The following is a 27,115-nucleotide window of genomic DNA, read 5'->3' as shown; positions in this document are numbered from 1 at the left end:
GCGAAGCAGCATATCGTACCCAAATAAATATAGTTTTTATTTTATTTGAATAATTTTTATTTACATTCTTCTGAATATATTTAAAAGCTAGTGATAACAAAAGACAAATTGTATTAACATTGCATTTATTTCTTTAGTGGCGGTCGGTCGATAAGACAAGTTCTGTAGAATTCTCTTAAGTGCGATTCGCAACGTTCTCTCTTGACTGTTGCTATTTCCCCTTTTTTGCCTATGTTAACCGTCTTTTTGCGCCGTTAAATTTGAAATAACATGTGAACTTGATTGTCTGTTTTCGGATTTGCACTTATATGATGGCATGCTCACCGAAACTCTTATATTCTGTTATAAACAAGAATTGCTCGAATATATTTTTACACTCGACAGAGAGAGTACGCTGTTATGCTGTTATTTAACAGCTTTTTGCGGGTGGTCAGTTTAGCATTGAGTAAAAACATCAAAGTTGGCAAGCTAGCCACCCACTCGCCCGCTCACCATTAGACACCGTAGTGTGGCAAGTTCTGGGTCATTTGGGCACACTCAGCCATCATTGCCTTTACCTTTAAGGTTTATGTCGCAGCCGATGCTGTTGTTGTTGTATTCTCTGCTTTCCTCTGCGTCGTTGACATTCCAAGAGTGTGCTGTGGTTCATATTGTCAGAGGGGGGTGGGTAAGGGGCTTTGGAGCGGGTGTCTTGAATTGCTGTTCATTGTTTGGGGTGACAAGCCATTGAGAACATTTGTTGCCGGTCATTTGCCACATTGTTGCAATCGTGTTGTTGCTGCTGCCGCTCTTTCGATTTCTTGAGACGCTTGATTGTGGGGCTCTTTTTATTGTGGTTATTGTGACCTGATAACGAAGTCTAACTCCGCCACTTTTTGTATATCAATATTTATATAATACTTTTGTGTAGTTTTACTAATAAATAACTTTAAGCTTGCCCAAATAGACAAGTTCCAAGTTGTTGCCTAGTTTCTTTTATGTAAATCGTTTTTTGGTTTTGGCAGGAAATGAAATTTTACCATCAATAAACGTGAGCCGCAGGATGAACCCAAAGGTCAGCCCGAAACGGGGCGAGCTGGACACGAGCTAGTTTTTTGGCCTGGCTATGGAAAAGTTGAAATGTTGCATGCAATGTGTTTCATTAGCCCCCACCTCTGACCACTCTTCTCCTCCCTCTAACATCACACGCTTCAATTTGGCACACATGAATTTTGCTACGCAATAGCTTTCAAATTTCACGCCCTATTAGATCATTCGTTTGGCAGGGGGATAGCGCGAGAGAAAGAGAGTTGCATTTAAATTCGGCCATCCCCCTCACACTCTCACCCACTGCCACTGACCATGCAATTATCAGTGAAGCGGCAGCAGCAACAATTGCAACAGCTCCAACAGCAGCGGTTGCGGCTGATTAGAGGCCAAATGCATTGCGAGTGCATCCAGTTTGGAGCTCTAAATGTACTTCCACTTCCAATTCAATTCATCAGCTTTTAATTAGCTTGCAAATTCATTTCACACACGTTGCAGAAAGGAAATGCTTAGCCCATTTCCGTTTCCTGTTGCCCAAAATGCTGCTGCCAAACGCAATTTCACAATGTAAACTCTAATTTCCAGGCTCTCTTCAATGCACCAAATAACTGCAGCACTCATGAATATGCAAAATTGAAATCTGATCGTTGATCGAAATTTCACAACACTGGAATGGTTTGTAATCGAAATGCAGAAATTGAAAATGGTTCAGTTCTCGACTGAAGCGGTGAACAAATTTTTTGTAATACTCGTATTATCGACCTGGACTAAGTAGTGAACAAAAATGTTTGTGGTCGGGTCAAAAGATGCCGACAACGCATGTTATCGTGTTGTACAATAGGCGGTAGTTGTTGTTGCTGCTGCATCTAATCTGGTTGTTAAACAAGCAACAGCATACATACATATGTACATATGTGGCCACTGGCCAAGCAGTTGCCGCATCAAGGCTTCAGCTTTAGCTTTAACGGAACGGAATGGAAAGAAAACAAACGTAATAGGAGATGACAGAGAGGCGAATGAGTTGGGTACATGGAGCAATAGGAAAAGATATGTTTCATTTTTTTACAGAAGACGACGACGCGTCTTTGGAAAGGTTGGAATTAGCAGAACACAACAGCAACTCCCGAGATGTTGTTGTTCCAAGGAAAATGCCGTTTGTTAATGTGGCTGTTGTCGCTATCGTCTTTATGAAATCAGGCACGTGTGGTAAGCACTGTGGATAATACATATTATTAGTCGCATACATATGTAGTACATATTATTGTAGTAGCTACATAACTATATGTTTTATTGCATATAGCTGAACATAAAATGTAGTTGCATGTATATTTTAATTTAATAAATAAATAAAAATAATAATCTTTTAGGTACATATTCGGCTTGTGTTTATGTTTTTAAATTAGAATTGCTTTTAGAAAGAGTGATTTTATTCTATTATTCAATGTACCAAAAATTACCTAAATTTCAAAAGCTATTTTATGTCAACACCTAATTAAATACAATACTTTGCGCTTTAGTCCACTGTGCGACGCTACTCAGATACAATTTTGATGCGCCAACTAAAGCAACAACAACAGCAGCAACAACAATAGCAAACATGGCGGTCCAACTAGATGCAACTGACAATGCTTTGTAGTTGTTGTAGGGTCGATGCTTATCCGAGCATGTAAGCAGTCTCTTAACGGCTTGCATTTAACAATGCCCCTCCTCTCTCATACCCCGCCCCAACACAACTACGCATATGGGCAATTCTCTGATGTCGAATGCGACATTTGTACGCATTCAAACTGAAAAAAAACGTGTGCCAAGACATTATTTTAATTTTGTAAAAATTGAAACTTATAGCTCTCGGTTAGCACTATAATTGGTGCTAAGATGGATTTTGGGCAATTGTTCGTTTTCAAGAAAATTGCAAAAATGTTGCGCATTCGCACGCGACAAAAACAGAAGTTACTTTTTCAAAAACCAGTTCAAGCACTAATTTCAGCGAAACGTGATGAAAGATTTTAATGCAATTAATTTTAATGTATTATGCATATATTTATCTAAATAGTGTATTTGGTTTGACTTAAAAATATTAAGTTGTTTTTTTTTAAATTAAATTTTAATCACTGTCGCACGCGACATGTCGCACGCGACATTTTTTCCATCATACTTTTCATGCTGTTTTTTTCACTTTTTAAGTTCATTTGAAGAGCATATGAAGCATTTTCATAGTTTTTTAATATATTCAATATATATTTTTATTTTCAACTGAAATTTTATACTTTAAAAAATAACTTTAATAAAGGTAAACAAAACGTAATATATTCATATCATGTACATTAGAAACATAATTACCTATGTATCTTAAATTACATCATTAATGTCAAAACATTTTTTTTATGAATATACTGTTCTAGTAGATTTCGTTTGTTGGCCATTTCAGCCAAACAAATTCATTTGGTTTATACCCGGTATACTGTGCACATTCATTCTATCATTGTTTATAATGACAAAGTCTCAATTGGCGCTTATGACATGCAATTTATATTGTTTTTTGCACATAAAAAGAGTATGCATCATCTACATTAAAAAAAAATAATTTAACGAAAAAAAAAAAAAAATTTTTTTTTGCCATGTCGCACGCGACAAACTTTCAAAAATTCTTAAAAATTAAGTTGTGCTTATATTCATCCAAATTTTATTTTATTATATTTGGTAACAAAATATGTGTTTGGACACAATTTTGCATGCTCAATGGACAAAAACTTTAGATGCACTCATAACAAATGCTGTTTTTCACTGTCGCACGCGACAAAAATAGAAGCTGATTAGCTGAAAAGAAATTTACCGTTATTAGCTATTGCATCATTCCTTTTATATATTTTGTATATTCCTTGGATATTAAACAAGATATTAAACTAAGGGTATCTATGCATACTGACCCCCTTTAAGGAAATGAATCAAAACAAAACTTGCAGTAGAAATGTTCAAAACAGAACTTTTGCTCATCTTGGACTTTGCATTGAAATTTTTCAAAATGTGTTATGAGTAAATGGAAAAATAGTTTATATTAGTTAAATGTAATATTTTCAGGCTGCAGCCTCTACCTGACTGTCTGTGCCTCTGTCATGCAGCTAGCTTTCATAACGTCTAACCAGATACATACACAGCAGAAAAGTAGCAGACGAACATACAATAAATAACAATCAGGTAGCTGCCAGTGGGAGTAGTGTTTGCTAGACAGAAACAACTACGGAAAGGGGTCAAAGCAGGGGGTGCCATAAAGGCGCAGCTGCGGGCAGTCAAAAGCGAGACAACAAGTGGTGGTGATGGAGGCCACCCGCGTAAGCAACGAGGAAATATTTTTGCCTAAGTTTACGATGTGTCTGAGAGTGACAGTAGATTCGCAACTGTGACTGACCACAGTTTGGCAGCCACATGGGTCAATTTGTAGACATTTTTGAAAAAGAAGTACAGTGAAAGTCGTTGGTACTGCTGTCGCTGCCGTCTAGTTGATGGCTGTCAAACTGTGAGGCATCCAACACGCCTCACTAACCTCGTGATTTACTATGCTAAAGACATAACCCAAGTCGGGCTAGACAAACCGGCTACAACAGCCGGCAAAAACGCCAATAAGTGACTGAACAAAAGCCTGTTAAAGGAGGGGGAGGGCGAGGGGTGTGGGGTGTGGCATGCGTTTTAACATAATGAAAATGTTTGGCTACAATGGGCGAGAAACACAGCAACGAATTTGCATCAAATTTGCATTTTTTGTTGCCACTGCAAGAAAGTGAAAATTGCATAAATAACACACACAAGTTGCAAGTAGCTTCAGCAGCAGCCAGCAAACAAAATATTGAAGCAGGTCAGCGCAAAATGAGCGAAAGTGAATCAATTGCGAGAGGAGAAAAGAGAATTAAGAAACCTGAAACAGGAAACGCGGCGAAACATTTAGCAATTTGCAATGCCTCTCGAAGTGTGATGCGTGACAAACGACTAAAACAAACTCTGAATTGATCAGAGCCAAGTCAGGTAAATTATTAGGAGAAGTCATATAAATATTTAAAGATCAACCCTGATCAATTTAGTAAAATACATTTCAAATGAATGTTAGTATATTGAGTTTCTTATTTTTCGATTTTTTCAAGAGTGGGAAAATCATTTTATTATAATATGTAGTTTCTTAAGCTTTATCTTTTACTTAAGAACATCGCAGATCAGGAAGTGTTGTAAATATTTTAAACCAAGGTCATAAAATTTATTTATAAAAAAACTAAACTTTAACAAAATCATTTTATTTAATTCAAGGAAATTATTCAATCTAAGAAATACAATATAGGAAATTGGGTAAACAACACAAATAAAAGTAAAGAAATAAGTAATTTGGTAATGATAATGATAACTTTTAAACATTAAATTATAGGATAGAACATTTTACATGTTGATCTATTATAAAGGGTTTATAATACAATATAATAATATAGTTACCAATAACAGATTATTAAACTAATTATTAAATATAATAATATAATAATATAGTTACCAATAACAGATTATTAAACTAATTATTAAATTGATTAACTAATTTGTGCAGCAATTTGATCAATTTAATAATTACATACAATACTTTGATTCCCAAATAAAATAAATAGCTGTTCATTATTTCCAAATTCTTTGAAGCTTTTCAACTTTGTGCCCAATAAGTTTTGACGTTTCATTATCTGTTCAAAGGATCTGTCTCCTCAGGCATTCCAGCTTTCTAACATCTAGATAAATTTTGCACAACATTTTAACTTTATTTTTTGTTGTTATCAATTTAATTCAAAAAATTAAAAATTTGTAACTTAACTAATTTACTTATTTACTTTACCATTGACCGCGGAGGGAATTCATTAAGCAGTATTGTAATTATGCAAAATACGTTGTACCCGAGTAGAGAAATTAGACAATAAATTTATGTAAAAAGCACAAGCTGTAAACTGTCACGTCGTCAGCAAAAATGTTCGCGGCAACAGGAGGAGAAACCATCACCACGTGTTTAGCGAAACCTGCCCCCAATCTCGTTTCTCGTTGCCAGCAGATAACCAAACACAAGGATGGAAGGTGGCGGGCGGGTTTCGGGCACTTTACACGAATTACTCGCGACCCAAGCACATTGTAATTCATATTATTCCGCAGACGGAGGAAAGGAAACGGAGCCTGTTCCATTTCAAGTCCTTGGGGACATTGTCAGTGCTATGAGCTATGAGTTGATTTTTATTTTTAGCACATTGCGGCTGCCTCAAGGTTGTGGAGTGGCAGAGGAAGTGGGATTGTCTTGTCTTGGCTTGCCTTAAGCGTCTTTTGTGCGTAAGAACAGTGCATGTCAAACTTTAGTCCAATGGTCTCAAAATTGCTTTAAGAGCTAGTAAGCACGATGTAGAAGATGTGATTGCGATAGCCGTGCAAGCTCACGCGTTCATCTGCAGAAAGATATAATGACTGTAAAACTTTGCGTGGGATTAGACATTGGAATAAAATGGGAATTTGTTTTAGGTTACTTACAGATATATGCTGGCAACGGTTCTATTGTCTTTATTAAAAGAAACTTGCTACAAGTTAATTACCAATTAATTTAACTTATTTAGTAAACTTAATTGCTCTCAAACTGTTGTTTACCTGATAGTCGTACACTGGACGTATGCATCCATCCACTGGCTGTCAAACTGCGTTTTCAATTGCAGCTGGAAGCTGGCAACTTGCCACAGGACTCGAAGTGCTATGTATAGTACAGTTATCAGGACTCGCTGTGACTTCTCTGACAGTTGGACTATTTTTTATGCGACACATCTTTGGTTATTTAGCACTTTGACGCTGTGTTGGTGCAAACGTCAGGAATGTTCCACTACGTCACATCACATGAAATATGAAATCAAGCGCCAACGACGCGACACCCCAAAAAGCAAATAAGTGTCGGCGTCAGCGCAAGGACATCACGTGATTGCGAGGTAGTGGCCAATTCCCGAGCCGTTTTCGACTATAAAGCGAGAGTGTTTAAGATGAGTCCTGCAAGTGCGAAATCCCTTGAGCAAACACCAATAAAGCGCGACTTTTGAATGTGAATGTGAAATCAGTTGCAAAATTAAGGACGAGCTGCGTGTCAGTTGACACCCAAAGGGAATCGCTGATAGTTTGTTTTACAAATGTAGCCATCTCCATTTCCCTTTTCCCCATCTGGGTCCTGCTGCTCTGCTGTTCCATTCAACATTCAATGGGAGCAGAGAGCTTAATAACATGCAAATGATGTGAAAATGCACAGAAAAACGAGGGAAACCCAAATGCCACTTACATTTTTCATACAAACGCTGCAATTTCGCAACGTTCCCGCTCCCTCTCCCTCTGCTTCCCTCAGCTATCCTTAACCTATCTATCTGGGTTCTGCTTTCTATGCATTTCACTATATTTGGCTGTCTATGTGTGTGTGTGTGTGCGACACTCTCAATATTTTTCAAACGCAAATAGGAGACTGCAAGCGAGGCGACCATCTGATTATGCAGCCATGATTGAGTATTTGCTGGATGCGAGGAAGAGTCGTGCAATGCAGGGAAAAAGTCCTGCGAGTCTGTGGTTTCTTATCATCACTTCACTTTCCCAGCCCGCCAATTGCATTTAAGCGAAGGCAACATTTAATATTCCTTTCTCAGCACTTTAATATTGATGTGATCAACAAATTAAACTTTAACTGAAATTTAAATTAAAAGTAGCACGTCTTTCGGAAATTCTTACGCTACAAAAAGGCTAAATATGGCATTGCAATGTTAGTTTTAGTGAAAGGATTAGAAACTAGTCATATGTTATACGGTACAAAAAATTAATAAATAAATAAAACTTTAATATGGAAATTAAAACTGAAAATGTAATGTTAATTTGTTTTAAGTAAATCACGACTCATTTAATATGGAAATTAAAAGTTTTGGCTTTGAGAAACAGTCTCTAACATTTTTTTGCATTCAATTTCAAATTTGTCGACACATGGCAAGTCGTGTTTCGAATTGAGGTTGAAGTTGTATCAGTTCAATGTGTTCGCAACTGGACCAACTGCAGTCAATAAATTGGCGAATATAAAACTCCTCAAACCGCAGGTGGTCAAACGTTAAACGTTAAAAATAAATTAAAAATCGTTGAAACATTTTTCAATCAATTGAACTTTGTCATTATTTAAAGTCCACCTAAGAAATATTATGAACTCGGAACTTGGCACTTTTATATATTTAAAAAAAAAAGTTTCGGCTTTATATATTAAGTCTATATGTTTAACTTCAACTTCACTTAATCTTGCATCATTGCTTTTATTTATGCTTTAATCCTTAAGACACTTGCTCTTCACACTGTCAACTTGGCCGCGTTACTAAAAGTAGTCCACAGAATGTCCAATGATTTGACCAACGTCAAGCTGCAGCACAAAAAAAACTCCACATTGTGGGTACTGTACACAAATATAATTAAATATATATAAGAGTATCATTTGCATACTGGCAAACATATATATTTTATGCTGCTTATCTATGTACATAAGCAGGCAAGCACATTTACAAAGAATATACATATATATATTTATTTCATTTTCAATTTGCAGTCTTCTCCTTACGATTTTGCTGATTAGCACAAAAATTTTGTGAGGCCAAGTGGACAACAACTTGAGCATAAGCTGTGGTTGTTGTAGCTGCATTTGTTGCTCTTGTTGTCATTGGTGCACTTCAATGAAATTGTAGCCTCACCGCATGCAACGGACAAAAGCCCGTCTAATGGGTGTCCGACTCTCCAATACCCTAATTTCTTTTCATAGCAATAAAGGGAATTTATATTAGGATTTACATATATGTACATGTTTTTAACGCGATATCTTACATTCTTTTCATCGCACTTTATTTAAATTTCATTTGATATACATAGGTCAAATAATACTATATTTCTGAAATGGAACACTCTAATATAATTAACAACAATTTAAAAGGCGGTGGTTGATGTAAGAAAATGTTATTTATTCTCCTCTACATAAAACTATTTGAATAAATACATTTTTTAAACAAATTTAACTTTTGTTTTAAATATTTATTTATAACTACATAAAAGTGCGTAATTTTTACTACGATACAAACAGATTTCTATATAATCCTGACAACCAAAATATATTTACTTAAATGTAAAGTTGGTTTCATTTGAAAATGTGTAATATGCCACGTATGGGGCAGATGAAATTTGCAACGGTCAGCGAAAAATACGAAATGCATTTAGCCTGTCGACAGTTTTACATGCACTGTCGCAGTATGCAGCGTGTGAAACTTAGCTTACGTAACGATAAAGCCCCTTACATGTGTACCAACATACATACATATGTATATATACAAATTAGTTTGGATTCCCATTTCGATACACGCATTAAAGTTGTCATTTAGAAGTTGGGGCCAACATAATTGATGTTAGCTGGAATTTTGCAAGTTTTGCAAGCGCTGCTCAATTCTCACGCCATCGTCGCACCGGTGTTTCCTGTGCTGCTGACGCTGACTGCACGAGCAAGCGACAAGTAACCAAAAACTTTTGAACGCAGCTCAGGAATTCGCTCAAATTACTAGACTTACAAATGTACATGGATGTTCATAATCATAAGTATATAAGGAATACCAACTCGTTTCGTTGTGACCGACTTGCACAAACCGACCGACGGCACAAATCGTAAATGAAAATGATTCGCATTTGTTTGCAGATGTATCAAAGATTCAACATATTTTATTTACACAACTCAAATAATGTATCTTATGGCATAGTTGAAGATTTCATAGTCCAAGTACATTTTAATGCATAGCTTAATTATTACTTAAAAACAAACAGCAGCTTTTACTCCAAGCCCTTTCCCTGTGTTGGCGTTCGTATTGTGGTTGATGACGTCGTCGGCGTTGCCTTAATGATCTTTGAATCTTTAGCTTGCTGTGCGGCAACAGTTACAGTAGGGGACTTGGACACTGAGCCGATACTAACCACACGACGAACAGCCGCACCACCAGGTGCTATAGCCGGTATAGTGGTTGATCGATTAGCCAACATTTGCACAGGTTTAAGACCAGTTGCAGATTTTAGGTAAATGTTGCGCAATGGCTTGCCATCACTGCCAATCGCTGTGGATGCCACAGAGCTGTTGATCACCTGAAACTGTGGAAACGTTTTGTTACCCAGACTAACGACACCGCCTGTCTGACGCAGTGCACCACCAGTTGCGGCATTAATCACTGCCGTTCCAGATGCCGTCTTGATTGTTTGCAGGTTCAGCGTCTTGACATTGGCTGCATCCAGCACAACTTGGCTGCTCGTTGTGGGCGTTCCAGCCGCTGTCACAGCCGCCTTAGGACTGCTCACAATGCGTATGGGCAACGCTGTGGCACCACTTGGCAGCCGTGTTGGAGTTGTTGATGATGTCGTTGACGCCATTGGCTTCATGGTGCTTCGATTGATGTAGACAACCTTGTTCCCAGTGCCGCCGCTCACAGTGCCACTTTGTGTGGTAAATAGCTGTTGTATGCCCTTGTTGATCACAATATTGCTGCTCTTTGCGGTGCTGATAACGCCCGTGGGCTTCACTGGATTAGTGGCTTCTTTGATGATCTTATGACTCAGAATTAACGGGCTGCCCGTTGATGTCGCTGCAGAATACAAATATTAATTTTAAGAACTACAAATATTTTTCGTCTACACTTACTTTTCAATAGCTGATCGGGTTGTGGTTGCAGCTGCTGCTGCTGTTGCTGATCGGCAATGTTGCCTTCATTGTCCGCAAACAAAATCGGCATATCAATTATATTCGAGAGATCCACATTGCCGGCTACATTCTGTTGTGGCGCAGACACATTCTTCGTGAGCTGCAACATCGCTAAGCCACTGGAATTTTTAATCACTGTATATTTTTGCTGCGTCGTCGATGATGGTGCAGCGGCAGCAGTTACGAACTGTGTTGTTTGTCCCGTGGGCGTCTTAAGTGTGAAGATTTGCTGTCCACTGGAGGCTGGCAATGTTTTTACAATGCTTCCAATACTTGTCGGTGTTGCTGCTGCTGAGGAAGCGTTGGTGTTTTTGCTAATGGTGTAATTGATTAGCTTACTCTGCGACGACAGTGTTTTCAATTGTACAAATTGGCTCGAGGGTATCATCTTGATCTTCGTGCCTGACGATAGAGAAACAGTTGTAGGCGCCGCTTTGGTCACATTCTGTGGTGTCTTTGGAACATTTGTGGCAGCAACTGATTGCTGACCATCTTCATATTCAAGCGTTTCCTCTAGCATATTTTCAATTGAAAGATTCATCTCCTCGTTGTTAAGCGTAGTTTTATCCGTTGTGTTGACTTTAACGCCAGTGAGAACAACGTTGGGCAACGGGCGTGTCCGAGGGCGTCCAACTGTAGAAATGGAAACTGTTAGTCGATGAAACGGGGGATAACAATCATTTTATTGGGCAGGGACCGTAAATGAAATGAAAATAAAATACAACAACTATTTATAAAGATTAAGGAATAAACGTTACGGTCCCGATTTGTAGTGAGCAAATGCCAGATTGTTTACCCTTTCGCTTGACTGCAAATGGATCGATGAGGCGCGATGGCTTTGGTTTGGGTAACTTTGGCACACGCACATCTTAATGATTAGTATGATTAGTTGATTGGTGCAAATGAATTTGAGTGGGCAAACATGCAAAGGAGGACATGCGGATTTGTATTAAAAGCGGGTTAATAATAAGAACATTCGACAGCGAGTGGTATTAAATGAACTTCTCGATATGTTACTCACTGTGAGGCACGAATTTGGGTTTAGTCGTTGGCACGCCGTTATCCTCCTGGCCGTCTTGCGCCTTACGCTTGCGCGAATGAGTCATCTGCGCCTTGTTTACATTGCCATCGGCAAGAATATGCTGTTGTTTCGGTGTGCGCTGATACGAATTACTGCCCAAAAGTGAGGTAGGCATGCGTGGACCCGGAGGATTGTTCAATGTCTTGCTAATAAACTCGTATACTTCGTCCTAAAAACGAATATCGAATCAAAAGAATAGTTAAATCGCAATTATGAGAAATATAATATACACATACCACCACCATGGAGTCCACCATGGCCTGGGTGACACCTTCGATCCGTCTCTTGCTCTTGGGCACACGCAACGCGTCATCGGCACTGCCAACGACCACCAGTGATGACTCCGACTGCATGCGCTCGCGCAGTCCCTCCATTTCCTCTTGACTGCTGCGTGCCGAGTTCTGACCAATCACAAAGAGAATCGGCGCCTTTATGTCCAGCAGACGGTCGTCAGGTGCTCCTCTTGGTCCACGCAATGTGTTGTAAGCAAAACCCATACAAATGACACACGCCACGCTCTCTGACATGGCCACTTGCAGTGCCAACGCTGCGCCTGCATTGAAGCCAATCAGAATAATGCCGCGATTGGGATTCTCAGTGCGTAGTTCGTGGATGCGAACACGTGTCAGGGACACAATAGTCTCAGCCACCTGATCCAGATTCTGGCGACCAATGCGGTCGTCTGTAGTCAAAAATACGCAAATAAATTAGAAAATATTCACATTCAGATAATAGTAATGCTTACTTGAATTGGGCAACGTAATCTGCACAATTTGTGTGATGGTTGCTAAGGCCTGGTACCAATTTTGCATGCGATCTGGCACTGGGCCGCTGGTGGGCATCGTTGGCAGTGCCACCATAATGGCATTATGCGATAAATGCCGCGACTTGGCCAATATCTCCGGTTCCCAGCGCTTCTTCATTACAGGCGCCAGCAACTCTTGGCTATTGTTAAGTGGTCGACTAAATAACATTTTGTCCGTCAACGTGGGCAGCTTGCTCTTCAGCGTTTGCATAATATCCAAATACGATGCCATATACGAGGGCGGCAGATGCTCCATGAGTAGAGCGTGCAACCACTGTGTGGTACGTGACTCCCATGCAACACTTGCCAAAGCACGCCGCATTCTAGAACTGGATTTGTCGACGGCCACACGACGATGCACTGCCTCATGTTGACGCTTATCATTGGCAAGCCGCGCCAACTGATCCTGGTCTAGTATTGTGGCCACCTTATTGAACAGCGCCTCTTGCGTATACGTCCAGCCAATACTAAAATGATAAGGTAAAGATTTTAATGAAAATAATTTAAAAATGTGTTCCTTAAAGAGAGAGTTTACCGATTTACACGTGCTTGCCAATCCTGTTCGTCAGAATTATTGTTTCTCACATATTTGGCAATGCGTGCACACTCGTTCATCATCTCCTTCGCCGCAATTTCATCGTATGGCGGTACATGCGCAATATGTTGTGAATCGCTAGAGTCCTCATGATTGGGATACGTGTGGCACGTGGGACATTGCGGCGCATGCCTCACAAGAATAGTGCGAGCCACAGCTAATCCATTGCCTATGGAAGAGGTGTCCGCACGTGGAGCATCGCGCATGTAAGCATGTTCCATGGATGCCTCACTGGGCACGGAGATTGTGCTGGACTGGAATGAAGAAACACATATTAGCGAGTGTAAATAAAAAAGGGGAATGGAGATGTAAAAGTGATGGATGATGATGGACGGTGTTAGGCTCATGCAGGATGCTGGTTATGGGCGTGAATAAGGATCTTGATTTTTGAAGCCATTGCTATTGTTTTTGTTATTACACTCTCTGTTGTAATCGGAAGCGGTGTCGCCACTCCTGACGCTGATGCGGTTTTAGGTGGCGAACTCAAAATGGACGCGGCGCTTCCCAATTGGCCGGCTTTGACCACATAGAATGATGTCTTTGTTGTATTTGAAGACGTTCCTGGCATCTTCGTTGTTGTTGTAATTGCAGTTGTTGATGCTGGAGCTGCCGCACGAGTTATGTTTGTGTTCGTGTGTGTGTTTGTGTTTGCCTTTGGCTGTGTGTGTGGTTGTAGTTTTGTGTATTGTGTGCCAGCCCTGGCAATAAATTTGCTCGGACTATATGTAATAATCGACGAGCTGTTTGTTGTGGCTGACTGCAACAACTTTGGTTTCTTCTCAATCACCACAATTTCATTTTTGGCGTTTTTACTTTGTTTCATTTGTATCATTTTCGTGTACTGGGTGATTTTTTTTTATATGTAAATAGATATTTATTTTACTCTCTGACTACAGGGCTTTCTTCTTCTTGAATTCGCGTTATTGCGCTCTTAGCGGTGTTTCTTGAGGTTCGCGAATTTCATGCACTTGATTATTTAAATTTAACTTAAAAATTAACACGAATATTTGTATATTATCGAATATATTTATAATAATTCTTATTAGTTTTGTATTTTCTTTAGAAATCACTGCCTGCGTATTCGCAATTAAAACATGGCGTGCTCCTAGCAATGTTGCCAGTACGTTCGATAACTATATAACTTCAATACTATCTGGCAGCACCGAATGCTTCAGCGATTAAAATAAATAAGCAATTTCCCACCAAAAATAATTCAGCATGCACTAATTGTAGTACATGAAATAATAGTAATTCATACAACTTAAATTGATAACTTACTGATTCACTGGGCGTAGGAGTTGGGGGCTGGATAGTTCTATTAACTGGATGATGTTGACCACCGTCTTCATGGGCAGCATTCTGCCCGATGTGTCCAGCTTTTTGCACAAAATCATTAAAGCACTCGATGAATGAAGTCATTTCTAATGCACACAATATAGAATTATAGACTTGAATTCAAATGCACGTTTGTAAACTAATAAACAAAAGCCAAAACATTAAAAAGCAAGTGTTGCTTGATCAAAATATGTCCAGATTTCAAAAGTGTTGCCACTTTATGCTACAAAAACGTTTCGCAATACTACAGCCAAACAGCTGTTTGCCTATCATTTGAGATGACAATATCAGACGCACCGATTGGTCTTTTTGCATTTTTACGATGCAGACCCATCCCTAGTTAGCGTGCTAGTTTTGTTTTCAATTTCCTTCAAACGTTTTGTGTGACGGTGAAATTATATTTGTGGAAAATTTGCTGCTGTCCACCATGGAGGAGTTGCAGCAATTGGAGTACCTGTCGTTGGTCTCGAAAATCTGCACAGAGCTCGACAATCACTTGGGCATAAATGACAAAGACTTGGCCGAGTTCATCATCGATTTAGAGGAGAAGCATCGCAGCTATGAATCTTTTCGCAAGGCTCTGCTCGACAATGGTGCCGAATTTCCCGATTCGCTTGTGCAAAACTTGCAGCGCATCATCAATTTAATGCGACCCACACGAGCAGGCGGCGATGCAAAATCTGGAAATAGTGAAGACTTTAAAAAGTCTGATAAAAAGTCACAGCTAATGAAAATGTTTCCTGGCTTGGCGTTACCAAATGACAAATACAGCAACAAGAACGAGGACCTGGAGGACAAGAAAGACGAGGAGCGCAAAGAATCCAAGAACAAACAGATTTTCAAAAACACCGAAATGAGCGATGTGGATGCAGCTATGCTGGAATTGGAGGCTCTGGCGCCTGGAGAGAATACAATGGAGCGGAATGAAGTCAAAGAGAGCAAGAGGAGGCAAAGATCCAGCTCAAGAGAGCGTCACAGGCGCAAAGATCGCGAGCGTAGTCGAAATAGAGAGAAGAACAGGAGCAGAGAGCGGGGAAAGGATAGTGATCGAGACAGGGATCGCTATAGGGATCGAGATCGGAATGGAGATCGTGATCGCGATCGTGAGAGGGATAGAGATGGCGATAGGGAGCGAGATAGAGATCGTGATCGTGATAGGGAACACCGTCGACATCGCAGCAGATCCCGCGAAGATCGCGATCGTCGCAGGCATCGCTCCAGTTCTCCAGATCGCCACGATCAAAGAAGGAAACGTTCCCGATCTCGCGACAGAGATCGCAGCAGTCGGCATCAACAAGAGCAGGAGAAGATGCCGCCACCGGCGGCTGCAATGTCCGATGATCCTGAGGCGGGCAAAATCTACTCGGGCAAGGTGGCCAACATAGTGCCGTTTGGATGCTTTGTGCAATTATTCGGACTGCGCAAACGCTGGGAGGGATTGGTGCACATTTCGCAGCTACGAGCCGAGGGTCGTGTCACCGACGTCACCGAAGTGGTGGCTCGGAATCAGACTGTCAAAGTAAAAGTCATGTCCTTAACTGGACAAAAGGTATCGCTCTCCATGAAGGAGGTGGATCAGGATAGTGGACGCGATCTGAATCCATTATCACATGCCCCTGAGGAGGATGAAATGTCATTGCGAGATCGCAATCCGGATGGACCATTCGCCAGCACCGAATCCATACTCAATTTGCAGGGCCAGAACATTGATGGCGATGAACATGAATCCCGCAAGCGGGTGACGCGCATTTCGAGTCCCGAGCGTTGGGAGATCAAGCAAATGATTAGCTCTGGTGTTCTGGATCGCAGTGAAATGCCCGATTTCGATGAAGAGACGGGTTTGCTGCCGAAGGATGAGGATGATGAGGCAGACATTGAAATCGAAATTGTGGAAGAGGAGCCGCCCTTCCTCTCAGGCCATGGACGAGCGCTCCACGACTTGTCGCCTGTCCGTATTGTCAAGAACCCCGATGGTTCGCTAGCCCAAGCGGCTATGATGCAGTCTGCGCTCTCCAAGGAGCGTCGCGAACAGAAAATGCTGCAGCGCGAACAGGAAATGGAAGCAGTGCCTAGCAATCTCAACAAGAACTGGATTGATCCGCTACCCGAGGACGACAGCTCACGCCATTTGGCAGCCAACATGCGTGGCATGGGCGCCGCCCCACAGGAGGTGCCCGAGTGGAAAAAGCATGTGATTGGCGGCAAGAAATCCTCATTCGGCAAGAAAACAGATTTGACCCTGGTGGAGCAGCGACAATCGTTACCCATATACAAGCTGCGCGACGATCTCATCAAGGCGGTAACTGACAATCAAATACTGATTGTCATCGGTGAGACGGGCTCCGGCAAAACAACCCAGATTACACAGTATCTGGGTGAATGCGGCTTCACGGCCAGGGGCAAGATTGGCTGCACGCAGCCCCGTCGTGTCGCAGCCATGTCGGTGGCAAAGCGCGTAGCTGAGGAGTACGGTTGTCGTCTTGGGCAGGAGGTGGGATACACGATACGTTTCGAGGATTGCACTAGTCCCGAGACGGTCATCAAGTACATGACAGATGGTATGTTGTTACGCGAGTGTCTCATGGAGGCGGAGCTGAAGACCTACTCGGTCATCATGTTGGACGAGGCTCACGAGCGTACCATACACACGGATGTGCTCTTCGGACTACTGAAGACGGCGGTGCAAAAGCGACCCGAACTCAAGCTGATTGTGACGTCGGCCACATTGGATGCGGTGAAGTTCTCGCAGTACTTCTTTGAGGCGCCCATTTTCACTATACCGGGTCGCACATTTCCGGTGGAGGTGCTGTACACTAAGGAGCCCGAAACCGACTATTTAGATGCCTCGCTGATTACCGTCATGCAAATCCATCTGCGTGAGCCGCCTGGCGATATCCTGTTGTTCCTTACGGGCCAGGAGGAGATCGATACCGCCTGTGAGATCTTGTACGAGCGGATGAAGAGCCTGGGTCCCGATGTACCAGAGCTGATCATCCTGCCTGTGTATTCCGCGCTGCCCTCGGAGATGCAGACACGCATATTTGATCCGGCGCCAGCTGGCAGTCGCAAAGTTGTGATTGCCACAAATATTGCCGAGACTTCACTCACAATCGATGGTATCTTCTATGTAGTTGATCCGGGATTCGTCAAGCAAAAGGTCTACAACTCTAAGACAGGCATGGACTCCCTGGTGGTCACTCCCATTTCACAGGCAGCCGCCAAGCAGCGAGCTGGTCGTGCTGGACGAACTGGACCTGGAAAGTGCTATCGTCTCTACACGGAGCGTGCGTATCGGGATGAAATGCTCCCAACGCCAGTGCCGGAGATACAGCGCACCAATTTGGCCACGACGGTGCTGCAACTGAAGACAATGGGCATCAATGATTTGCTACATTTTGATTTCATGGATGCGCCGCCCGTGGAGTCATTAGTCATGGCTTTGGAGCAGTTGCATTCGCTATCGGCGCTGGATGATGAGGGTTTGTTGACCCGTCTGGGACGTCGCATGGCCGAATTTCCATTGGAGCCGAATCTGTCCAAGATGCTAATCATGTCGGTAGCCCTACAATGCTCCGATGAGATTCTGACCATTGTTTCCATGCTCAGCGTGCAGAATGTATTCTACAGACCCAAGGATAAGCAGGCGCTGGCCGATCAGAAGAAGGCCAAATTCAACCAAGCGGAAGGTAAGATATCACTGCATCCTGATCCATATTTTCAGAAAGATTCGCATTTAAAAAGTTTATATAAAAACTAAGACGCTAAAAAGCCGGTTCATGAATGAATTTACTAATATCTTTGCTTATTTTTGTAGGTGACCATCTAACGCTGCTTGCTGTTTACAACAGCTGGAAGAACAACAAATTCTCGAATGCCTGGTGCTACGAGAATTTTGTACAGATCCGAACGCTGAAACGGTCGCAGGATGTGCGCAAACAGCTGCTCGGCATCATGGATCGGCACAAGCTGGACGTCGTATCGGCTGGCAAGAATTCAGTGCGCATTCAGAAGGCCATTTGCTCGGGTTTCTTCCGCAATGCTGCCAAGAAAGATCCTCAAGAGGGTTATCGTACTTTGGTTGATTCCCAAGTGGTATACATACATCCATCAAGTGCGCTATTTAACAGGCAGCCGGAGTGGGTTATATATCACGAGCTGGTACAGACAACTAAGGAGTACATGCGTGAGGTAACTACAATCGATCCCAAATGGCTAGTAGAGTTTGCGCCGTCATTTTTCCGCTTCTCGGATCCCACCAAACTCAGCAAGTTCAAGAAGAATCAACGTTTGGAGCCGCTGTACAACAAATATGAGGAGCCCAATGCTTGGCGCATATCGCGAGTACGACGGCGCCGCAATTAATTTGTACATTCGCTATAATTTCCTGTGTATTCAATAAACTCTTAAGTAACAATTTACAATATTAAAACAAAGTGTGTGGTGCATTCAATTAATAGCCTTTGTGCCCGCGGAACCGTTGTCGATTATCCAGCTAAAAAAGGAGAGGCTGGTTAATCTTCGATGATTTCATGCTATATCAAACTCACCAGGGAACGCTTGCACTCGTAGAAGGTGTTGCGCAGAACCTGGCACTCTGGAGGAACACTGTTGTCCTGGAGGCACTGGCGCGGCGTCTTCTTGTCCAGGCGACAGCATTCGCTCTCCAGCAGACACATTTTTAGATCCGCCCGCACGCCGGCACAAGCAGTTTCATCTGCTAGCTTCTCGTTTCCCTCATAGCGCATCATTTTGATTAATAAACTCGCTTACTCGCCTTGCTGTAAACAACAAAATTTGTTACAAAATCGGCAATGACAATCAGCTGTTATTCTCGTGTGTTGAAAAACGCTATTCACTTGTATAATACAAAATGACGGTATTTGTGTGGAATATTTGAAAAGAGAGTCTGCGGTCACACTTTTCATATGTTTTGCTTTGACAAACAATTATCAATCTTTTTATCTTGGTTTAAATGTAGTTCCTACCTCTAACATACAGCATTTATAATGGTTTATGATGAACGCAGCGATGGAAGCAGCTCCAGTGATGCCCACGACAGCTCTCAACGCAGCATGTCCACGAAAATGGGAGCTCAGCAGGTCACAATGCCCAAGCACATTCCGTTTCCGGAGCATGCAACCACATCCGAGTGGTTGAGCGAGTTAATCATGTGCGCCTTTACGATGGGTGCAGCCATAGTGCAATTTATAAATATTTACCGCACCAATTGGTGGCTACCAGAGCTGCATACACGCCATATGGTGGTAAGGATGCACCTGTCTTCGTAGTAACGGCATTGAACTTACTCAGTGTTTGTTTACTTATAGAACATTGAATTAATTGATCCCTATTTGCGGTATCTGATACTCATACTGAACACACGGCGCTTTCTCTACTGCATGCTGCTATCCAAGTGGAAAAGCAATGAGCGACGCTTGCTGCGGTTGGGCATTAAGTATGGCTTCGGTGGACTTGTTCAGGCGGCTCTTGGTTATTGTGCGCTGAGATTATATCAGCAGCACTCTTATATGTTGCTCTTTTATCTCAGCTATCCGTAAGCATCCCTTCAACATCAGCTGCCCTGTCATAACTTACTATGTCTTTATTGCAGAGTTGTGGTTTATCTAATCATCTTTGGCTTCCAACTGGAGCCCTTCATGCGCACCCGTTTTGAGCTGCCCGGCGTCTACATCAATGACATGCCCGTTCACAGCTGCACAACGAATGCCATTCAAATTCGGGATGAGATTGAAACGTTGAGGCACGATTTCAACAAACGCTTCAAGCAGTTGATTTTTACGTGCATGCTGAATGCATATTTGGTTCTTATTCCTTGTCTGCTAGCGCTGAGCGTCCAGTACAATGTCATGCGTGCGGCTCAGCACTGCATCATCGTCTGCTTGGGAGCTTTCAGCTTGAGCGCAGTCTTTCTTTATCCAGCTAAATACAGCGATACGCTGCATCGCGCCACTTTACACTTGGGCAGTTGGCAGCGCATGGATCGAGATCCACAGGCGGCGCCGTCGCAGCTGATTGTGGCAGCAAATGCGCAGACTTGGTCGAAATACGCTGTCTATGGCCATGCGACGGTGGTTAAGCATAATGGTGCTCTCTATCGCAGCCATGGTCTAGTCACAGTGGCGACGCCAGGAAACGCGAGTCACGTCCGTTTCTACGTAAGCGAATCAATAGCCCAAATTGTACTGCATTTTAATATTATTTTATTTGCAGAAATTGTTCCACAATCCCACCATCATTTACTCTACACTGGCTACTTTTCAGGGAGTTGTGCTGCTGGTGGAGATTGCCTCGTTGAGCGCGGCCAACATTGAATGGCACTTTGTGCTGTCTGTCAGTTTTGTGGCCTTCACTAGCATGGTGGCCTTCTTCAAGCTGGTCAGAGATTATCTAATTACCAAACACCTATACAAGGCAGAATGTACATCTATTTACAATTAATACAGCCAAAAACAGATCAAATAAGACGTATTTATAACAGACACTCAATAAACTTCATATCCAAAGGAAATGTACAATAATTTGCAGTTAACCGCTGTGCGAAATGCTTTTGCTTTTATCCCCATAAACCCAGGAGCTGCCTTGCTTATGGTCTCGTACCTCAATGCCATGACGAACCAATATATTCCGCAGTTGATCACACATGCGCAGCAGCTCCAGATTTTTGACGCCACCCTTTACAGCCTCCTCGCGTAGCTTGCCGCGTATCTGAAGAATATCGGCGACCAACACATCTAGGTCCACACCATTTAGAGCAGTTGTCGCTTGGGCCTCCTTCTGGGCATCGGCAGTACCCAGATGTTTAATGCCCAAGTTGTGCATGGATGCAGTCACAAAGTTGCCAACTGCCAACAGCAAATTTAGACAGTGTGCTGGTTGCTGTTCTGCATCAGCTTGCTGATCGTTGATGCAACGGCTGATGCTGCTCATCTGATCGATTAGAACGCTAACAGCTCGTGCAGTATCAAAGTCATCGCGCAGACTGTTGTCGAATTCAGTGACCATATGCTTCAGCTGTGCTTCCAAAGCACCCTCATCGAGATATTTCAGTGGTTTTTGGAACTGCATGTATGCATTGAGATCGGCATTAAAGTTGATGAATTTGCGCAATGTTTGACGCGCTGTCTGCATCATTTGATCACTGTATTGCATGGGATTGCGATAATTCGACAACAAACAAGCCATACGAAACTCATCGGCTGTGTAGTGCTTGAGGAACTCTGACAACGAGATGGTATTGCCCAGAGACTTGGACATTTTCTGCTGCTCTCCAGACACAAAGAGCTGACCTGTGTGCAGCCAATAGTTGACCCACTGCTTGGTTTTGTAATGGGCGCAGCATTGAGCCTCCTCGTTCTCGTGGTGGGGAAATCGCAAGTCTAATCCACCAGCATGGAAATCCAGTTTGTTGCCAAAGAACATGCCCGCAATAGCGCTGCATTCAATATGCCAACCAGGTCGACCATCGCCGCCCCATGACGACTGCCAGCTGGGCTCATCAGCGGCCTTTTTCGCTTTCCACAGTGCAAAATCAGCCGCATTCCGTTTATGCTTCGGTTGCTCCTTTGGCTCGTCCGTGCTTATCTTCTGCAGCTTTCCGTAGTTCTCACAAGCGGACACATCGAAGTATACCGACTTATCCTCGGTAACATAGGCTTTGTCATCGCTTAAGAGTTGCTCTATAAAACGTTGGATTGCGGGAATGTTGGCGGAAACATGGGCACGCAAGTTAGGTGGCTTCACATTTAGCAACTGCATGTCGCGCACAAACTCCGAGTCAAAATTGCGCGTCATTTCCTCCCAATTACGTCCAGATTCGCGACTACGCTTGATAATTTTGTCGTCGACATCTGTGATATTCATAGCCGTGACCAGATTGTACTTAAAGTAGTCGCGCAGTATGCGCTGTATTATGTCCACCTTTACGTAAGTACTGGCGTGTCCCAAGTGGGTCGAATCGTACACTGTTGGACCACAAGTGTACCATGTAACCATCTGGGGATTGCTCAGCACCAGCGGCACTTTGCCGCCCATGCTGTGATTGTAGATGCTGATGTCTGTGTGCTGCCCACAAGGTCTTTGCCAGCTATACCGGCCGGTCACAGAATCCTTCACATTGCCGCTCTTTGCGCTAAGCTCTCGACGATATAATCGCGAGTTGCGCATGTGGAGAAGCACGCTTTCCTCTAGCCGGCAACTGAGAAAGGAAAAAAGGAATTAATTTCAGTTATTTGTAGTGCTAAAAAATCATTGAAGACTACTCACATTTTTAACATATTTATTGATTGCTTAAAACTCTATAATTTAAATATTTATAAGTGTTTACGAATGCAATTGCATTCAAAATATTTAGCTCAAAACAAGCAACAGCTGACTAACGATTTACGATAACCTCTCCGAATAGTTGGAATTATCGCAAGCTATCGAAAATCGTTTCCTTATTTGGCGGCAGTATTTAGTATTTGAAAGTATGACAGTTTTGTACACATTTAGTAAACCTCAAAAACGCCAAAGTTTATGACAGTAAAATAAATGAATGATTATTTTATGATTATTTTGATAACGGTCATTAATGCTTATTATTTATTACAGCCATATGTACTATATTTAAAATTTTGAAATTTATATTGGCATTGTTACTCTCTGTACTATTTAAGTATTTTATTATTGCGCTATAAAACCTTACAACTGAATAAACAGACTATAATAAAATAGTAGAGTTCCAGCATTAAACATAACGACAATTCCGTCATGGTACAGTTCTGAATGGTAGGCTAAATCAATATAACTAACCACTCTTTAATAGCGAAAATCATACGCACCACGTGCTTGGACCACAGTTTGCCAAACACAATGCGTAAGCAAAAACGAACTGGCATTGGGGTCAAGGATATTAGGAACAAAGCAGGTTGAGAAATTTTGTTGGCAGGCCAAAAAGAAAAGAAGAAAAATAGCAAGGTATTTTTGGGTAACTAAATTAAATGTGAGTTAGCCATTTGTGTTGACAAGCTATGGAAAAGAGGTTAAGTTAAATTGCAAGCAAATTAAAAGAGAGTTACAATAAGGCGACACATTTTAGCCCTCCCATCCTATTTTCCAAATACCTTTTAGCCTGGATTTACCCATTGTGCAATGGTCCCTTTAAACGGTAATTACAATTTCACAGATTTTCCAGAACGGGCTTGGCCTTTTTTGTTCATTTTATGAGCGATTGATATTAATTTACTGCGCAATGCTTATGTCGGTCAACTGAGTCGAGAGTCAGAGTCAAAATCTGAATCAGTGCCAAAGCCGGTCAGAGCCATGAGCACATCGCGTGAAAATATTTGCTCGCCCAAAAAATTATAAATTAGCATGAACAGCTATCAGCTTGTTGCTACAAGTACGAATTGCATGCCCCACCTTGTGCTAGGGTGCAGTTTAAAATAATAGAAATTAGATTGAAAGCCTGGCCAAGCCAAATTTGCTTTTGGGCAAGCTACCATTGATTAAGGTCAGCACAACGATTACTAATGCTCTATGAATGTATGTGTCTGTGTTTGAGCGCCAATCAAGGAAGCCCAGCCCAACTAATAATGCAACTGCAATTGATTACGGTATTGCTAAATCTAAGAAAAAAAACTTTTTTTTGTTCTTTGTATTCGGATATGGAATCCTTAACTTACTTCCTATTTATGATTGTTACAAAAATCAGTCGTCCTCATCAGATGTGAATTAAAAAAAGTAGTTTTAAAAAATATATAAAAATTATTCATAATTAATTGGTGCATTCTGAACTAAAAAAAAGTTGAGACGCAATCAGCTGCAATTGAATTAAATACCACACAACAAAAAAAGTAATTCAGATCTACGACCATAGAATGTCAGTCTAACTGAAAGTAGCAACAACAACAACAACAACAACAACACAAGGGGCACAGTGGCAACAACAATAGCTGATGGCGCACCGCCAGTGGCAAGTTTTCATGTCCAAGGCGTATTTATGTCAACCGGAAGTAGGTTTACTGACCCACGTATACGTTTCAGCGGCTGGCTAGCCGACTTTCTAGGCAGCCGACTTGACTCGCTCGACTCGACTCCTTTTGGCCACTTCGGGCCACTGCCTAATAACGTTGACTTGGCTGGACAGCAGCAGCAAAGGCAACGCCGCTACCTTAGGCTGAGCCCAGGACCGCGACGACGAAGAACGTCGTGACGTTCAAAGTATAAGAAGGCATTTTCTTTTAGCGGTTTAGTTTTCCTACGAACGGCGAATGCATCGGATCGATGCAAAAGCGCGTTGTGCTGCCTTTCTCGACACCGATTTAAATAACTCAGTATGTATGTGTGGCTAGTTGTAGTACATCTGTGTATGTGCACACTAAATTGGAATTTTTGAAATGAACATTCCAAAACCAATTGTAAATTAAGGCGTCAGCTTGACCAAACATATAATTACAAGTCATCGCAGAACTAAAAAGATACTCCAAAGCAAAGCTACTTTTTTTTACATAGCTTAATTACTAAATTATATTTACAAAAATACAAAAAGTGACAAAGTGGTAATAACTTTTTCATCTCTGTTGTGTGTGTTAAGAGTTAAGAATAAAAAACACCGCTAATGATCCAGAAAGGAAAAAATCTTAAAATCTATGTCCAAAATGATATCAATTATATCACATTGTTAACAGTGTTAAAGAAAAAGTCAATAGTGAAAACGTTAATTTCAATTTCGCAGAGCAAAGCGAAAATCGTAAAGTTTTTAACCTGAATGGAAATTTGCTATCACGACACTAGCCAAGGATTTTCCCAGTGCCTTTAGCGAAAAAGCGTTGTATGACTGTGTGTTGCACACATTAATAGTAGACGTTCGTTTTTGTTGTAGTTATTTTGTTGCTGTTGCTGTTGTTGTTGTTGCGACTAGCATTTGCTATTGTTTTCATGTTGCAACAGTGCGCCGTAGCATGGCAAGTCGTTGGTCATTCTAGTGCTGGTTGTTGACTTGTCGGCGCTGCACAAGGCAACGCTGTAAAAATTGTTGCTGTATTTTGACCCCCTATGCCAAAGCCAAGGGGAAGGTAGTCTGTGCTGTGCTGTTCTGTGCGGTTCTCTTCTGTGCTTAGTCAGTGTGCTAAGTGAGTGTAAAGTCCTAAGTCACACACACACACACACACATACACCCTTGACAACTTCCTTATTCACGTAGTGTAGATGGATGTGTGCAAACATTTTTACATAATTTTAAAGTCTGAACTCGGCTGTTTTCCAAGCAGTTGTTAGATACTTTAAAACTTGCCTTCTCCACAGATAACATGGATACGCATATTTCACCTAAGCTGGCCTATATACGAGTAGTGCACATATAAATGACGTTAGCACATTCATATGGAATCATATTTGTATGTTTGTCTATATGCACAATTAACTGCATATCGCGTGCCACAGTCATACCAACAGGTGCCACGCGGCATGCCATGAAAACAAGTGGACACACCGCACGCTATTCAACCGAAACTTGCAGACGGCTCTCCTTCGCCAAATACGCTTTGCGGCGAATATCGGCGGCGAATTCACTTTGTTATGCTGACTCTATCTAAGCGGACTCGTCCTTCTATTTAGATTGGCGGGTTAACGCTTTGATTGATGGGAAGTTTTTATTCATAAATTTCAGTTAGATCTTTAGAAAGTTTACATTTAAATGGATTTAATTAAATGAAATATATTTTAATATAAATAATATATTTTTGGTTACATTTTATAATATCAATATTAAATAAATAAAAAAATAATTTCATTTATTTTAACATTCAAGAAATTTGTATTATTGTTTTGGTTACATTTTATAATATCAATATTAAATAAATAAAAAAATAATTTCATTTATTTTAACATTCAAGAAATTTGTATTATTATTTATGTGAATAAATAGTTTCGCCATCAAAAAGTCTCTTTGTGTGTCTTTTATTTTAATTTTTAAATCATTAAGTTAAATCGAATACAAAATTATATATTTATTTATTTACATGCTAATTATTATTCAAAATAATATAATAACTAAAAGAAGGGGGTGCTAGATACTTAAAAAATTATAATTTTTATTATAGTCGTTAAAAATATTTAATTTTTGGGTTTTTTTACGAAAAGCATTGTTAGTAGTGATTACTTCAAATAATAATTGTTTTTGTAAGACTTGTTTAATGATGTTAAATATTTAATAATGATAATACTAGGCGAAAAACTACTTTTAAACTTTTCAAAAGTTATTTAAAGTGCAAATAATGTTCAAATTATATGCGGAAATCTCTTCCGCAGTTATATCTTTTCTATATTAGGTATACTAAGGGAAGAAATTTTGCAACAAAACTTTTTAATTGACTTTACGATTTGCCAAACCATTCAAATATAAATTAATATTTATATTCCCCATATAAAATTAATTTTCACCAATATTAAAATTTCAAACTTTCATTTCGCAACCGGATAGCATCTAAAACAATTAAT

At 41.1% G+C, this 27,115-nt stretch overlaps 5 protein-coding genes across 13 annotated transcripts; 2 read left to right on the top strand and 3 right to left on the bottom strand.

Annotated features, from left to right (window-relative positions):
• Window positions 1-9,736: 9,736 nt before the first annotated feature.
• On the bottom strand, window positions 9,737-14,809 carry LOC117572153 (KAT8 regulatory NSL complex subunit 3). 8 transcript variants are annotated; one of them, XM_034254794.2, is made up of 9 exons: window positions 13,701-14,375; window positions 13,223-13,536; window positions 12,628-13,154; window positions 12,119-12,564; window positions 11,823-12,051; window positions 11,598-11,669; window positions 11,141-11,434; window positions 10,742-11,092; window positions 9,737-10,685 (listed from the first exon to the last, which is right to left on the bottom strand). In XM_034254794.2, exons 1-9 carry the CDS (start codon window positions 14,112-14,114, stop codon window positions 9,886-9,888), a joined length of 3,447 nt encoding a protein of 1,148 aa, XP_034110685.1. In that variant the 5' UTR covers window positions 14,115-14,375; the 3' UTR covers window positions 9,737-9,885. The 8 variants fall into 8 exon arrangements, with proteins under 8 accessions (XP_034110685.1, XP_034110686.1, XP_034110689.1 ...); XM_034254795.2 differs by having other exon boundaries at window positions 10,742-11,089; XM_034254798.2 differs by lacking the exon at window positions 13,701-14,375 and adding an exon at window positions 14,561-14,809 and having other exon boundaries at window positions 10,742-11,434.
• Window positions 14,810-14,940: 131 nt separating this feature from the next.
• LOC117572152 (ATP-dependent RNA helicase DHX8) lies at window positions 14,941-18,979 on the top strand. The gene is made up of 2 exons (XM_034254791.2): window positions 14,941-18,303; window positions 18,432-18,979. The coding sequence occupies exons 1-2, from the start codon at window positions 15,045-15,047 to the stop codon at window positions 18,977-18,979; spliced, it is 3,807 nt and encodes a 1,268-aa protein (XP_034110682.1). The 5' UTR covers window positions 14,941-15,044.
• An 8-nt stretch (window positions 18,980-18,987) lies between these two features.
• LOC117572156 (cytochrome c oxidase assembly factor 5) lies at window positions 18,988-19,462 on the bottom strand. Of its 2 annotated transcripts, none has more exons than XM_052005994.1 (2): window positions 19,165-19,462; window positions 18,988-19,124 (listed from the first exon to the last, which is right to left on the bottom strand). In XM_052005994.1, exons 1-2 carry the CDS (start codon window positions 19,363-19,365, stop codon window positions 19,110-19,112), a joined length of 216 nt encoding a protein of 71 aa, XP_051861954.1. In that variant the 5' UTR covers window positions 19,366-19,462; the 3' UTR covers window positions 18,988-19,109. The 2 variants fall into 2 exon arrangements, with proteins under 2 accessions (XP_051861954.1, XP_034110694.1); XM_034254803.2 differs by having other exon boundaries at window positions 18,988-19,109; window positions 19,165-19,452.
• A 69-nt stretch (window positions 19,463-19,531) lies between these two features.
• Window positions 19,532-21,076, top strand: LOC117572155 (transmembrane protein 39A). Its single transcript, XM_034254801.2, has 4 exons — window positions 19,532-19,881; window positions 19,945-20,171; window positions 20,229-20,793; window positions 20,849-21,076. Exons 1-4 carry the CDS (start codon window positions 19,624-19,626, stop codon window positions 21,074-21,076), a joined length of 1,278 nt encoding a protein of 425 aa, XP_034110692.1. The 5' UTR covers window positions 19,532-19,623.
• A 16-nt stretch (window positions 21,077-21,092) lies between these two features.
• Window positions 21,093-23,106, bottom strand: LOC117572154 (probable cysteine--tRNA ligase, mitochondrial). Its single transcript, XM_034254800.2, has 2 exons — window positions 22,901-23,106; window positions 21,093-22,832 (listed from the first exon to the last, which is right to left on the bottom strand). Exons 1-2 carry the CDS (start codon window positions 22,909-22,911, stop codon window positions 21,164-21,166), a joined length of 1,680 nt encoding a protein of 559 aa, XP_034110691.1. The 5' UTR covers window positions 22,912-23,106; the 3' UTR covers window positions 21,093-21,163.
• Window positions 23,107-27,115: the final 4,009 nt, after the last annotated feature.

Source organism: Drosophila albomicans, chromosome 3 (genome assembly GCF_009650485.2).
Source record: "Drosophila albomicans strain 15112-1751.03 chromosome 3, ASM965048v2, whole genome shotgun sequence".
Lineage (NCBI taxonomy): Eukaryota > Metazoa > Arthropoda > Insecta > Diptera > Drosophilidae > Drosophila > Drosophila albomicans.
This window is presented reverse-complemented; position numbering and strand designations above follow the sequence as displayed.

Bases quoted from the DNA above. Each gene is read 5' to 3' on its own strand.
- LOC117572153 (XM_034254793.2), bottom strand. From the start codon at position 14,114: ATGATACAAATGAAACAAAGTAAAAACGCCAAAAATGAAATTGTGGTG. The intron at 13,537-13,700 runs GTAATAACAAAA...TCTTCATTCCAG, and splicing joins TTCCGATTACAACAGAGAGT to TCCAGCACAATCTCCGTGCC. The intron at 11,435-11,597 runs GTAAACAATCTG...CCATTTCTACAG, and splicing joins ATTTGCAGTCAAGCGAAAGG to TTGGACGCCCTCGGACACGC.
- LOC117572152 (XM_034254791.2), top strand. From the start codon at position 15,045: ATGGAGGAGTTGCAGCAATTGGAGTACCTGTCGTTGGTCTCGAAAATC. The intron at 18,304-18,431 runs GTAAGATATCAC...TTATTTTTGTAG, and splicing joins CAAATTCAACCAAGCGGAAG to GTGACCATCTAACGCTGCTT.
- LOC117572156 (XM_034254803.2), bottom strand. From the start codon at position 19,365: ATGATGCGCTATGAGGGAAACGAGAAGCTAGCAGATGAAACTGCTTGT. The intron at 19,110-19,164 runs GTGAGTTTGATA...CTCCTTTTTTAG, and splicing joins ACGAGTGCAAGCGTTCCCTG to CTGGATAATCGACAACGGTT.
- LOC117572155 (XM_034254801.2), top strand. From the start codon at position 19,624: ATGGTTTATGATGAACGCAGCGATGGAAGCAGCTCCAGTGATGCCCAC. The intron at 19,882-19,944 runs GTAAGGATGCAC...GTTTACTTATAG, and splicing joins TGCATACACGCCATATGGTG to AACATTGAATTAATTGATCC. The intron at 20,794-20,848 runs GTAAGCGAATCA...TTTTATTTGCAG, and splicing joins CGAGTCACGTCCGTTTCTAC to AAATTGTTCCACAATCCCAC.